At 33.4% G+C, this 13,913-nt stretch overlaps 1 protein-coding gene across 11 annotated transcripts in view; it reads right to left on the reverse strand.

Moving 5' to 3' along the window:
• The window catches only part of STAG1 (STAG1 cohesin complex component), a 496,328-nt gene that overhangs the window by 192,813 nt on the left and 289,602 nt on the right, over window positions 1-13,913 (reverse strand). For all 11 annotated transcript variants that reach the window (XM_077130207.1, XM_077130206.1, XM_077130208.1 and 8 more), the window contains 2 exons: window positions 4,179-4,330; window positions 2,387-2,460 (listed from right to left, as the gene is read on the reverse strand). In XM_077130207.1, coding sequence (XP_076986322.1) covers window positions 2,387-2,460; window positions 4,179-4,330 — 226 coding nt within the window. The remainder of the gene's footprint in view (window positions 1-2,386; window positions 2,461-4,178; window positions 4,331-13,913) is intronic.

The following is a 13,913-nucleotide window of genomic DNA, read 5'->3' on the forward strand; positions in this document are numbered from 1 at the left end:
AGTAAATTATCACTGAAAATTTCCCAACTCTTACGAAAGACTTAAAATTACCAATTCAAGAAGTGCAGCGTACTCCAAAGAGAACAGATCCAAACAGATGTATTCCAAGACATTTACTAATCAGAATGTCGGAGGTCAAAGAGAAAGAGAGAATCTTGAAAGCAGCAAGAGAAAAGCAATCCATCACATACAAGGGAAGCCCAATAAGATTATGCGTAGATTTCTCAACAGAAACCAGGGAAGCAAGGAGACAGTGTGCTGATATATTTAAATTATTAAAAGAGAAAAAGTGCCAACCAAGAATTCTATATCCAGCAAAACTGTCCTTCAAAAATGAGGGGGAAATTAAAACATTTTGAGACAAAAAATCACTGAGAGAATTTCTGACCAAGAGGCCAGCTCTGCAAGAAATACTAAAGGGAGCACTAGAGACAGATATGAAGGCAGAAGAGAGGTGTGGAGAAGAGTACAGAAAGAAAGACTATAAGTAAAGGTAAAAAGAAGGAAAATTAGAAGGACAAATAAAAGCCAAAAGGCAAAATGGTAGAGGAGGGTCCTGCCCGCGCAGTAATAACACTAAATGTTGATGGATTAAGCTTTCCGATCAGGGGACAGGGACTGGCAGAATGGATTAGGGAACGGTACCCATCTATATGCTGTTCTACTCAACGGACATGAGGGCAAGGACACAGACAGACATTCACACACTAATGTTTATTATAGCAGCATTATTTACAATTACCAACAGATGGAAACAGCCAAAATGTCCATCAACATCAACAGACGGGTGGCTAAACAAACTGTGGTATATACATACAATGGAATATTATACAGCTGTAAGACAGAATAAAGTTACGAAGTATGTAACAATATGGATGGACCTAGAGAACATTATGCTGAGTGAGTCTAGCCAAAAACTAAAGGACAAATACTGTATGGTCCCACTGATGTGAACCGACATTCGAGAATAAACTTGGAATATGTCATTGGTAACAGAGTCCAGCAGGAGTTAGAAACAGGGTAAGATAATGGGTAATTGGAGCTGAAGGGATACAGACTGTGCAAAGGACTAGATACAAAAACTCAAAATGGGCAGCACAATAATACCTAATTGCAAAGTAATCATGTTAAAACACTGAATGAAGCTGCATCCGAGCTATAGGTTTCTTTTTTGTCTGTTTGTTTTTTCTTTTTCCTTTTCTTTTTTTTTACTATTATTATTATCTTTATTTTTTTCTCTATATTAACATTCTATATCTTTTTCTGTTGTTTTGCTAGTTCTTTTCCTAAATCGATACAAATGTTTTGATTTAATTCTTAACATTTGATGATGTTAAGAATTACTGATTGCATGTGTAGAATGGAATGATTTCTAAATGTTGTGTTAATTTCTTTTTATTCTTTAATTAATAAAAAAAAAAAAAGAAAGAGCCAAGAATTTAAATTCATCCAAAGCCAAGGCTCTCAGAAAAGATAATAGCCAGTGGTCTATATGGCCAGCCATGCCTTCTAAAAAAAAAACAAAAAACCATTGAGCTATTACTGCATACCTACAAGAACAGCAAAAACTGAAAGGGCTGACAACAGCAATACAGTGAAGCAAATGGAACTCACACACCGATGACAGAAATGTAACACTGTACTATACAAACAAGAAAACAGTTCTACTGTTTCTTTAAAAGTCTGACATATTCCTAATCATACTATTAAACTCCAAGGTATTTGTCCAAGAGAAATGAAAGCATATGTCTTGCAAAAACTTGAACACAAACATTCAAGGCACTATTATGTATAACAGTGAAAAACTAGAAACAATCATAATGTTCACCAATATATAAATGTATAAAAGCTTTTACTTTCACATATATAGTTTAAGTTAAACAAGAGTAAAAATGTAGAGTTGTTACATTATTTGCAGGGGTGCCCCATTCTGTCCTTTTTTCCTCCACCTTCATAGAGATATTTAAAAACAATGTTGACAAATTTCACCATGTAAAGAGATAACTACTATAGGGAAAGAGGTAGGGTGGTATTTAATGTTTTCAAATGTGGAGATAATCAATGATATCTTTTTATGGTCGCATTAAGTTAATGATATATTATTAATCAACATTTCATAGGTACAAATGTAAATACAAAGGCTACTTCCAATAGGATATGTTCTGAATTTGAAAATACGTGGCAGTGGTAATGGTGGTGGTAGTACAATTTTCTTCATAGACATACTGTGACAATTGCTTTACTTTTCTAGCCAAAATTGTTTCCCAAACCAAAACAAAATCATTAACAAGAATTTTATAGCTTTAAAACAGCTAGAACTGAAAACAAGCAAATAATTATTTAAATTAAAAGCCTTCTAAATGCTTTAAAAAAATAAATCCCTTACCGGTATCTATGAACAAATATACCCTTAAAAATTGAGTTCATCATATTTTCAATTTCATCCTGATTTTCTTGTAGCTGAAATGAGAAAAGAAAAGAAAAACTATAGATTAAAATACTGACCATTTGTTTGGAATGAACAGATTCAATTTTTAAAAAATTTGTGGTTAGCTATCAATCCTTTTCCTCACTTATTGTTCAACAGATGTCTGAAACACTCAGTATACTTACATTATTTCTACAGCATTACTACACCGGTTTTACAAGCTCCACCACATCCCCCACCTCCACAAACCATACAATATTAACAAGGAAGAGTGATATGATTAAATGTAGCCAGAATCATATCCCAGAGACCATCTGCTTTGGAGTCCAATTTTGATGCCTCCTTTTTCCAAACCAGGACCCCAGCTTGGTTTTGCCATCCTTGGTAATGGATCATCCCTAAATATCGTATTTGGCATTTGTACAAGAAACTTTTCACTCAATCTAAAGTATGCAAATATCATTGTGCATTTGATTTTAGCCGAGATTAGAGAGTTGGCCAAGTTCCCAAGACAGCAGGCACAATGAAAAACGGGGGTCTTAGCTACTAGTGGTGAAATGCAGCAACAACATACCAGAGAAAAATATAAATTTCAGGCAACACTGCTGATCAGATATGAAGTTTAGGTTTTTTCATGACTCAGAAGCACTAATACACAATTATATTCAAAATGGTTTTTATTATTCTAATTTGTCTGTAATCTGCTGGGTAGTAATATTCACTGAATATTTGTCAGTCACATTATGCATTGTAGTAATACTACAATGCATAATGTGACTGACAATTCCCTACAGACTTTTTCTTACTGTTCTTTTAATGTCAGGTTTTTCTGAAATAAGTTTGGGAATACTTTTAAAGTAAATCATTCAAATTAATGTAATTTAGTACAAGTTTTAAAAATAAGTTTTTCTTTATTTATTATATAAAGAATTATTTAGTTAAAAATGGAGATACACATTTTTGTTAGAGGTACTCAATGAAGCATATATACGATATTTACTCCCACTATATTTCATATATAGTATGGATAATAGTTTAATCATTAAGTCTGCTGTGTATTTTTGCCTGGGAATCGAACCTGGGTTGCCGGTATGGCAGGCGAGAAGTCTGCCTGCTGAGCCACCATGGCCCACCCAAGTATGTTGTGTTTTGTTGCCTATTATAAACCCATTTTTCATTAACAGTAATTTCTTGCAGCAATATGATGTTATTATTATTATTATTATTATTTTGGTTAAAAGATAGACTAATGCTGCAGATCTAAAATTTAATTTTCTTGTGGATGAATAAAATTATTTCCCATGACCGTAAAATCACATTTAAAACATCTACAAAAATTTCACTGTAAAACTGGGATCAATCTTCTTCACAGGAATGCCTTATACATCAGTTAATATGCAGCCTTTGGCCTTCTCTTGGAAATGCAGTGCTGCTGGGGCCAGTTCTAAATTACCACTCATCCTATTTCCTAATGGTTTAACCTGACAGTCAACCTTTCGAAATTACCTAACTCCCAAATCACTTTCTTTTATAAGTAGGATTGTTCTTTGATTTTCTTCTGCCATCGATAGCACTTAGACAGTAACTAGCTGAACTTTCCAGTTTCAATGGGAAACTCTGAGATCAAATAATTTAACTTAAAAATATTAATTTTAAATATGAACACAAACATTTCTACAGAGAATAAAATGATATATTTACCACACATTTACAAAACACACGAATCTCAGTAACCATGAAAGTTACTTACCTCTTTGCGTTTCTGAAGTAGTAGCTCCAATCTTTCGTTGGCTCTCTTCCCAATCATTTTATTTCTCTCAGCTTCATACTGCCTCTGTGTATTATCCTGATGAATACTGAGGTTTAAGGCAACATTCACCAGAGCAGTCATGAGCTTCATGGCTATGAAATAAAAGATTATAATATTCACCTGTGAATTAGAACTTGACCCCTAAGATTACAAACTTATAACGCAAATGAATGAAGGAAGGAAACTAGTTCTTTCCATGTTTTACAATCTAGGCATGATTTAATTATTTATCTTAAAAGACACAAACTTATTTATAGAAACATACACATCCTGTTAGAGTGCAACATAATTTTCTGTGCCTCAGGGCCCCTCATAGCTTGGCCCTCTGTCATTTTCCACTTAAAAACAGCCTCAACCTAAATATAGACAAGAAGAATTTAGGGAGCATTTTCAACAATCCATCTTCCACCTCCAAATATACGCACCTCAGTGAGGGCATATTTATCAAGTTTAGATCTCTCTTACCAACACACCTTTATATACAATTGCTTACTTAGTATCTTTATTCGTTACATTAAATACACCTTAAATGTATACAACCAATTAATGATCTTTACCCCAAAGATGATCCTCTCCCTGTGTTTCTCACCTCAGGGAATGGCACAGTCTTTAACCATTAAAAAAGACTAATTCTACCAAACTCATTAAATTCATCAAAAACATAACCTGTGGACTTCCAATTAACTATTTTTTTTTTGTATGCTGTATGGCGGGGTCACATTTCCTTATTTTTCCATGTGAGTATCCTGTTATTTATTGCAGCAGCATTTGTTGAATTTTTTATGTTGTTTGTATGTTTTTTGGGGGGGGAAGAGCATGGACCAAGAATCTAACCCAGGTCTCCCACATGGTAGGTGAAAATTCTACCACTGAACTACCTTTGCACCACCCCGCCCACCTCCCCCACCCTTTATTAACTATTTTCCTCAAAAGTGTTAAGGTACTTTTAGGTGTTGTATTTGTAAATCCTGTTCAGTAACTTCAAACTTCTGTTTTCAAATCTTCTTATAATTAGCTATGTCAAAACCCTCCAACTTTTATTTGGTCATTATTGAGATGGGGGAAATGTAGAAAATATTGGTATAAGAATAAGAGAGTTTACACTGGTAAAATAATTTCCTTTTTTACAATTTTTGATTATTCATTTGCAAATCTGAATGCTCAGTTTTGTAAAATGAAGTTGTTCAGTGGTTTGGAAAAACAGATTCACTTATCAGCAAACACTTCCAAATAATTCAAACTGAGCATGCATTTCTTTTAAAATTATCCGATTTCACATTAATTACATATATACTACCAATATATACACATATACTGTATCTGTATTTTACACACAGATGTTCTTATTTTGAGACTTATCTATACTATGGCTAACTTCATGTTAGTAGTGACTAATTATGAAGCCAAGTGTATTTAAGTTAGCGAACACTTAAAACTGAATTTAATTAAAATGCTTCTCTTTTCCTGAGATAGTCTCTGATTACAATAAATTGAGAAACATATTTGTGTTTCAAAATGCAAGCTAGTGATTTCACAGTTTTATATATAATAGCAGAAAAAACACTTTTAAAATTCTGCATAAAAAATGGAACATAGCTCAGAGACAAGAGGGAGGTGGAGCATTCAAATTGTCCAAATCAGGGATAATACCAGCTTATAAGAACTTGTATACAAAATAATAATAACCTGTGGAACTTAATTCAATATATACTTTTGAATCGCTAAAGAAGAATGACTTGGGGATCAAGGAGTTGGAAAGCATTAAAATGAAGACCATCCCTAGCTGGAATTCACCAACTGATGCTGAGGAACATCTTTTCTTGAATTTAATGACTTTGCTTTCAACTGTCTCCTTGAGAACCCAGATTCCAAACTCCAACGGCCATCAAGTAATAACCCTCCTTCTATTCCAGACACGTTAACAACAAAATAATAAATGTAATAAAATAGCAAAAATGATCATTACATTTAGAAAGAAACTGCGTATCACAATACTTATTCCCTGAGATAAATCATTTTCAAATCTCCAGAATTTTGACTTTATTGAAATTTTCAACTCACTGACCAACATACAAGCAAATAAACAGTAACGGAAAGAAGACTTCTAAGTTAATGAAATAAATACAATATTGTGATATCTTATTGAATTCACTGCAAAAGACTAATTCCTGTATAAAGTGAGTCCTTATAAAATTTTACTGGCTTTACTAACAGAACCATTTTACAAAGTAGTATGTTTTTAGTCCTACAGGAATTGAGCTTTAATGTGACGTGGGCTTTTAAGTGTCTAACTGCTGGCTACAGGATGGTGACTGTGGGCTACTGCAGCACTACTCAAAAGTATGGTCTGCAAATAGGTGCTGACCACAAACAACTTGTTATCAGTTCAGAGTGAGATAATTACAAAATTGAAAGCAATTGTTTAGAAATATTAGAAGAATTTGACAGCAATTTTATGCCTATTGAATCCAATCATAATAAAAATAAATTTAATTCTTCTTGAAACTCATTTTAGTGCATTTTACCAAAGTACCCCACTGTGGAAGATTGGTTATTTAAAAATTAGTCTTTCAACACAGTTCTAGAAGTACTGATTTACTGCTTCCCCTATTCATCTATCAATCCAACATATATACTGAGCACTGTTCTAGACACAAGGGATACAAAACTGAAGAACACAAAGTATCTGCCCTCATGATTTTTACATTCTACTGAGGAGGATAAGGCAAAAAAACAAACATAGATAATATGCAGAGTTTCAGGGAGATGGAATTACAAAGGTAAAGATTATGAGATAAATTGTTATGAGATGGGGACTTTTAAAAGAGCAAGGCATTTAGTATGGCTGAAGCACAGAAGTAGGCAGAGATAGAAGATGAGGTTAAGGAGGAAACTACAGGCCAGGTTATAAAGGCCCTATGTTAGAATATAGTCAGGACTCAGGAAATAAATCCAAGTGGGGCAAGATTCACTGGAGGTTTTGGTGTAGGTAAAAATCTGATCTATATTTTAAGCGCATGTGTGAATAGAGTACAGAAGATTAAAAATGGAAGAAGGGAGATCAATTATAAGCACACTGAAATTGAGCTGAAAATACTTTGCAAAAAGTTTGAAATGATGATTCTCAAGTTTTTGGCCTTGAGAAGTGAAATGATGCTGGTTTGGTTTTAAGGTGGTAGCAAAAGGTAGAGAGAAATGATCAGATGTAAAGCATATATTGAAGGCAGAGCCAGGATTTGACAGATAACAATGTGGGAATGGAGAGAAGTGCAAAAGGGAAAGATGTTTAGAGATGATGGAGATGCCTAGTACATATGTATATTTGGAAGTCATCAAAGACATTTGGTACTTAGAACCATAAAACTGGATGGTGTATCCATACAATGGATAATTATTCAATCATAAAAAAAAAGAAGCAAAATTTTGTGGGTAGAAAACTCACCAAGATATATGACAGTGTGTATTCTAAGCCATCATTTATACAAAAAGGAATATAATTTATTTTTAAGTGCCAGTCGAGTTATACACATATCGCAAAACAATGAAGTACTATATTATTATACCCTTTTTATATAAGAAAAAAATGAAGGCACAGATGAATTAAGAGACTTACCTAAGGTTACCCAGCTAGCATCTAACACAGGTACAATTTGACTATCGACAGTCATGCTCCAAAGTTCAAGCCCCTGACCACTATACTGTATCTCAGGTATTTGCTAAGGTATGCACAGTTTACCTCTGGAAAGATATACATGAAACTGGCAACTCTGGTTACCTTAGGGAAGAGAATATGATGTCTGAGAGCAATACAACATTTATCACTTTAAATCATGTTACTGTATTATTTCTCCCATCATCAATATTTTTAATAAAAATAATAAAAGCATGAAATTGGTTTCACTTTAATCACTGAGGTTTAAAAAAAAAGGTCTGAAGACTGAACCCTAGGATAATTCAATATTTCTTTTTCCAGTATTCATCAGGACAGTGTGGTGGTTATAAAAAACAAGCGAAAAGAGTATTTCAACAAGAAAGAAGCAGCTGTGTCTTTAAAGAGAAAGGAAGATAAAAACCAGGAGCTGCTCACTGATTTGGTCAATAAGAATGCAATTGTTGACTGTTAAAAGAGCAGAGGCAGTGAAGTGGCAGAGACAGAAATATGATTGGAGTAGGTTTAAGGAGAATAAGAGGAAAATGAGTGATGACCACGAATAGAAACAATTCTTTAAGGAGTTTTAATAAAAAGGAGAAAATTGAGATTGCTGCTAGAGGGGTTTTATGGAACAAAGAATTTCTAAAAGGTGGGTGCTATACAGTGTTAGTATATAAGAATTATCATTAAAAAGGGCAGGGGTGGGGATGGAGCACAGGAGAAAGTAAGAATAATGTGCGGAGGCAAATTCTTGAGAAAGTGAGTACTGATGGGATCCACTGCACAAGGGTAAGGATTGGCCTTAAATAGGGAGCACTGTAACGAGAGGAAAGGCAAAGTTTACGGGTAGACAGGTAGACTAATTCTCAGAAGATTTTCTTCTGATTGCCTCTATTAAGGAAACAAGAATATCAGCTGAGTATAAAGAAAAAGAGGGAAGATATGAAAGTGGAGGTATCCAGGGAGTAGAATACTTTAACAGGATTGCCAGAAAGCACAAAGGTTCACTTGAGAGAAAAATGTAAATTTAGTCATTATGGTTATGTGTTTTTCTCTAGAGGCGTTTAGCTTAATATAGTGCAGGTATGGAGCAGACAGAAATTTTGGGTTTTCCTGAATAGCATGATAAAGAGGCAAGGAAGATGAGGATATGAAGGATATGATGATTATGAAGGATGACGGAGTCTAAGCTGGAAAAGCAAAGGAAGTGAAAACATTAAAGGTGTGAAAAACAGCAAAATATAATGGGACTTGAAGTTCTGAGAGAAGAAAAACATTACTGGAGCTGGGGATACAACAGAACAAAAGGAGGCAGCTAGCAGCAAACGGGAAACTTGAACTCAAGATGTGAAAATGAATGTTTAAATCAATATCCAGCAATTTGCATTTAGGACTTCAAACATAAAACTGAACACCAAAATTCTTTATTTATGTTTAGTGATATCTACAAAAATTTTGAAAACCAGTTATTATCAAAAACTCTAGAAGTATTTTTTGATAATAGAACAAATTAGATGTTGTTTCAGATTTTAAAAGTTTGTTCAGTTTTCAAAAGCTTATTTAAACTAAGGCTAGTCTCCAAACAATAAAGAGTTAAACAATCCCCTTTTCTCTTTCAAAAAAAAAAAAAAAAAAAAGAAAGAAAATAACAAGAAAACAGATTCCGTCCTAAATGAATAGAGAAAATACCTGCAACCCCAAACCACAATGTATGAATATGGACAGCAAATGGATGAGCAGAGTTTAACAACAAATCAAAGAGTAGAGAAAGCATAACAACTATATCTATAAGGAAAAAGAGCTCTTTTGCTCAGTAGAATCTAGAAGGATTTAGGAATTAGAAGCACAAGGTTCCACAGAATATGGGGTAGGGTAAAATCTGAACAGAAGAGTACTATTTCAAAATCTGTATAGCAAGAAATTATATCTCCAAATCTCCACTCTAACCCATGCAGTCAAGAAACTTCTCCACCACACATCCATGCTAGACGTCAAGAACTTTATTTCTTGGAGAAAAAACAAGAGATCTGAAATCAATAGACAGAGGAGGGACATGTGTGTGAAATGTCGACTGTCCTGAGTTGTCCATCAACTCTGTCCAATCCCCAAATGTCAAGGAGGACCCAAGTAAATTGGAAGATCTTTCTGCAAAGAAGTTGAACTTCCCAGGGAGAATAATTATTGATAGTAACATCTGAGAGTCTACAATGAAATGCTAACTCACCACTGGGCTACCCTACAGTAAAGTCCACAGATCTAGAAGATAAAGCCAACCCTCACCCTGTCAACCACAACACATGTGCACATGCGTGCGCACACACATACACACACACATGAGGCAATCAGCTTTTTAGTTTTTTAATGTGTCGCTCTCAATTAGTAGAGAGCCCAGAAAGAAATATTTGAGGAAAGCTTCCAACATGAAAGACAGAAAAAAAGCATAGAATAAAAAAAAAAAAAAAAAAAAAAAAAAAAAGTAGAGCAGGGAGCAAAAGTTTAAAGAAATAATTAACATAATCAAAGAAAAGAGAAGTTTAAAGAAATAACATAATCAAAGAGTAAGAGAAGACATTGCATTCATCATTCATGAAAGATAGAATGCTGTACATAAGACCTAGAAAATTAGAAAGATCTCTTAGAAATTTTAAATGATAGTCAATATTAGGTTCAATAAAATTGAAAAAATAGAAGAAAAGCAAACAAAAAGGCTTAAACATTGGAAAATAGAAGAGAAATTCAGGAGTCAAGAGATTAACATCCAGTCAGTAAGTATACAAGGAAGAATACACAAAGAATGGGAAAAAAGCAAAAAGAATGGGGAAAAACGCACACTAGGGTATATTTCCACAAAATTTCAGAACACTAGAAATAATGAGAAAAGTCTAAAAACTTTTTCAAAGATAAGAAACACGATCTGACTCAGAGGCCAAAATGGTACTGGACTTCTCAACAGCAAACACTGAAAAGTTAGAGGGCAGTGAAATAAACTATTTTCAACGATGAATTCTATTTTGGGTGAGACTATAAAATAAATATGAGGATGCAATACACTTTTCAGGTATGCAAAATCTCAAATATATTCTTTCCCAATACGCTTTTTTCCTCAGGAAACTATTGCATAATATACTAGCCTAAAGGAAAAGAGTAAATTAGAAGAGAGAGCAAGGGAGGGAGGGAGGTAAGACAGAGGATGCAATATAAGACAAGATCCAAACAATGGCAGGAAAGTTAAATAAATTAAAAGACAGACATCTAAATAATTGAAAATGAGGCAGCCATTTAAAATATCATTATATAAAATTTAAAGCATAGAAAAGTGCTTGCAACAAAATAGTTTACAACATTATACTATTTGTTCAAAAAAATTCTCACAAATATGCATATAAGAAAAAAACTTAATTGAAACACCAACTTATGACATTGTAATGATTATGGCTAATTTTAATTATTGATTTCTCTTCTTTCTCCAAATTCCCTATAAGTACTAGATGCATTTTTTTTTATTATTACTACATGAAATTTTATAGGTCCAAAACAACAGGAAAATGTTAAGGAAAAACAAAATTAAACTACAAAGAATTTTCTCCAGTTTTTTGTCCTCTATAGAACTAGGCCAAATAAGCTTGGTCATTCCCTATATTGTAAGTATAAATTAGACAATTACTGGGTGACTTGCATGGGTTAAACACTGAAGATGAATTATTTAATTTAAATTTCACAACACCCCTATAAGATAGGGCTATTAATATCAATACTGAAATGATGAGGAAAGTGAGGTACAGACATTAAGTAACTTGTCCAAGATCACCAAGTTAATAAATAGGAAATGGCAATATTTATAAAGTGATTTTAAAAACCATGGACTCAAAAAGAAGGCAGATTTTCAGACCTGAGGAGAGAAAGGGAAAGAAATAAATCTAAGAAAATGATAGTTCTTAGTTACTAAGTTTTAAAAATTACTTTAAACCTGTATTTATACATTCTAAAGGGATAATTACATTTTTTTAAAAAATTTTATTTGGGGGGAAGGCTTATTTATTTATTTTTTTTAACTTTTTTACTGTATAGAATAACATATATACAAAGCAAAGAAATAAAAAAGCAAGTTTTCAAAGCACTCTTTAACAAGCAGTTACAGGACAGATCCCAGAGTTTGTCATGGGCTAACATAGGATACTCGCAGATTTTTCCTTCTGGCTGCTCCAAAATATAGGAGGTTAGAAGGCTTAAATATTTTATCATCACAACTGACTTTCTTTTCTTATTTTTTGGTGAAAAATAACATACATACAAAAAAAGTTAAAAATTTCAAAAGCACAGAACCACAATTAGTTATAGAACATATTTCAGAGTCTGACATGGGTTACTATTCCACAATTTTAGGTTTTTACTTCTAGCTGCTCTAAGATACTGGAAACTAAAAGAGATAGCAATTTAATGATTCAGCATTCATATTCATTTATTAAATCCTCTCAACTCTGTTTGAACTCTCTCTGCCTCTGATACTTTTTAAATTACATTTCTTTTCCCCCTTTTGATTCCCCCTATAAGATTCCACAAGGGTTCCATGCACTAGAGTAACTTTCCAGAAACCTACAACCTCCAGATGGGTCCCTGGTCCCAGATTAACCTAGCCTAGCCTCTCCAGAACATCAGATAGTTCCATCTTCCTACCCTATATTAGTGACAGACCCTCCCAATATGAAAATTTTAAATTGCCATAGCCCATACACTCCTGAAGAGATGGATGGAAAGATCAAAGGTGATGGTGGAATTATACAGAGAAGTTAGGATTTTTGACCTAAAATTGTCAGGTCCTACCTAACCTTAGAAGCTAGAATAATCTGTCTACCTAAGAGTTAATGAAACACTTACTGAATTCAATAATTAGAACTTGAGTACTGAGAACTAAAGACAAGTTATAAAAAAATGCATGCTGTTTCTTTAGTAGCAGCTTTTAAAAGATGTATTTTGTTTATCTACTCATTTCTTATTTCCCCACTTACCATGTCTATTATTACCTAAAATAGAGTACATGCTCAATAAATTCTGACTGAAAATATGAATGAAGGAAAACACTGTGAAACACCATCAGCTCTTCTTGTTCTTACAGCGTAACAGCAACAGTTTATTAAATGCCAGGCACTGTTCCAAGCCCTTCTAAGGGCTTTAATATGAGGTAGCTGCCATTATCTTTCCCATGAAGCAAATGAAGAAAGTTTCACCAGTAAAGTTACAAACTTACCCAAGGTCAGCGAGCTAGTAAAAGGAAGAGAGGAATCTGAACTCATACAGTCCAGCTGCAGAACCCAAACCCATTCAATCAACCACTACGTTACATGGTTTTAGCAAGTGTAAACCAAAGAAAAGAGATGTCAGTGTCTAAGGCAAAATGATTTTCAGCCTCATATGCTTAAACAACAAAGCAACTTCATGCCACCTCTTTCCTCAGAGGAAAACAAACAATATATCAATATATCAGCCATATGTTAAAATAAAAATTCTCAGATGAAAAGATATAAAGAAATGTCTACTTCTCCAAGAGGCTGAGAATGACCTATTATTAAAATACTTCTGATGAAGACTGGCTTTGCAGTCTTATGAAGCCACTGGATTGTCATATGATGATCTTAACCACATTTTAAATTTTTAAAAAAAATCATTTTAGAAAAAACCAGAATAGAATTAATTACTATGCCATTATTAATACAAATTTTGTATTCTTAATCCCCCCTTTTTAAAATTAACATCTTCACTTTAAAAATGAGAAGTAGCCAGTATTACTCTTTGTAACATTTAGAAAATTATGATGGTAAGATCAAAAAATTAAAAAGTCAAACCGAGATTACTCATTCTGCAAACTGCCATCTGATAAAAACTTGAAGTCAACAATTTGTAAAGTAATGAACGCATTTAAAAGCAAATGTCTAAAAATATTAAAGATAACTATAATTCTCAAAAATAGATTCCTTAAGAATAAGTCTTCAAAATGCAAAACTACAAAGTGATAAAACAAAGGTAAT

Source organism: Tamandua tetradactyla, chromosome 15 (genome assembly GCF_023851605.1).
Source record: "Tamandua tetradactyla isolate mTamTet1 chromosome 15, mTamTet1.pri, whole genome shotgun sequence".
NCBI classification, from domain to species: Eukaryota; Metazoa; Chordata; class Mammalia; order Pilosa; family Myrmecophagidae; genus Tamandua; species Tamandua tetradactyla.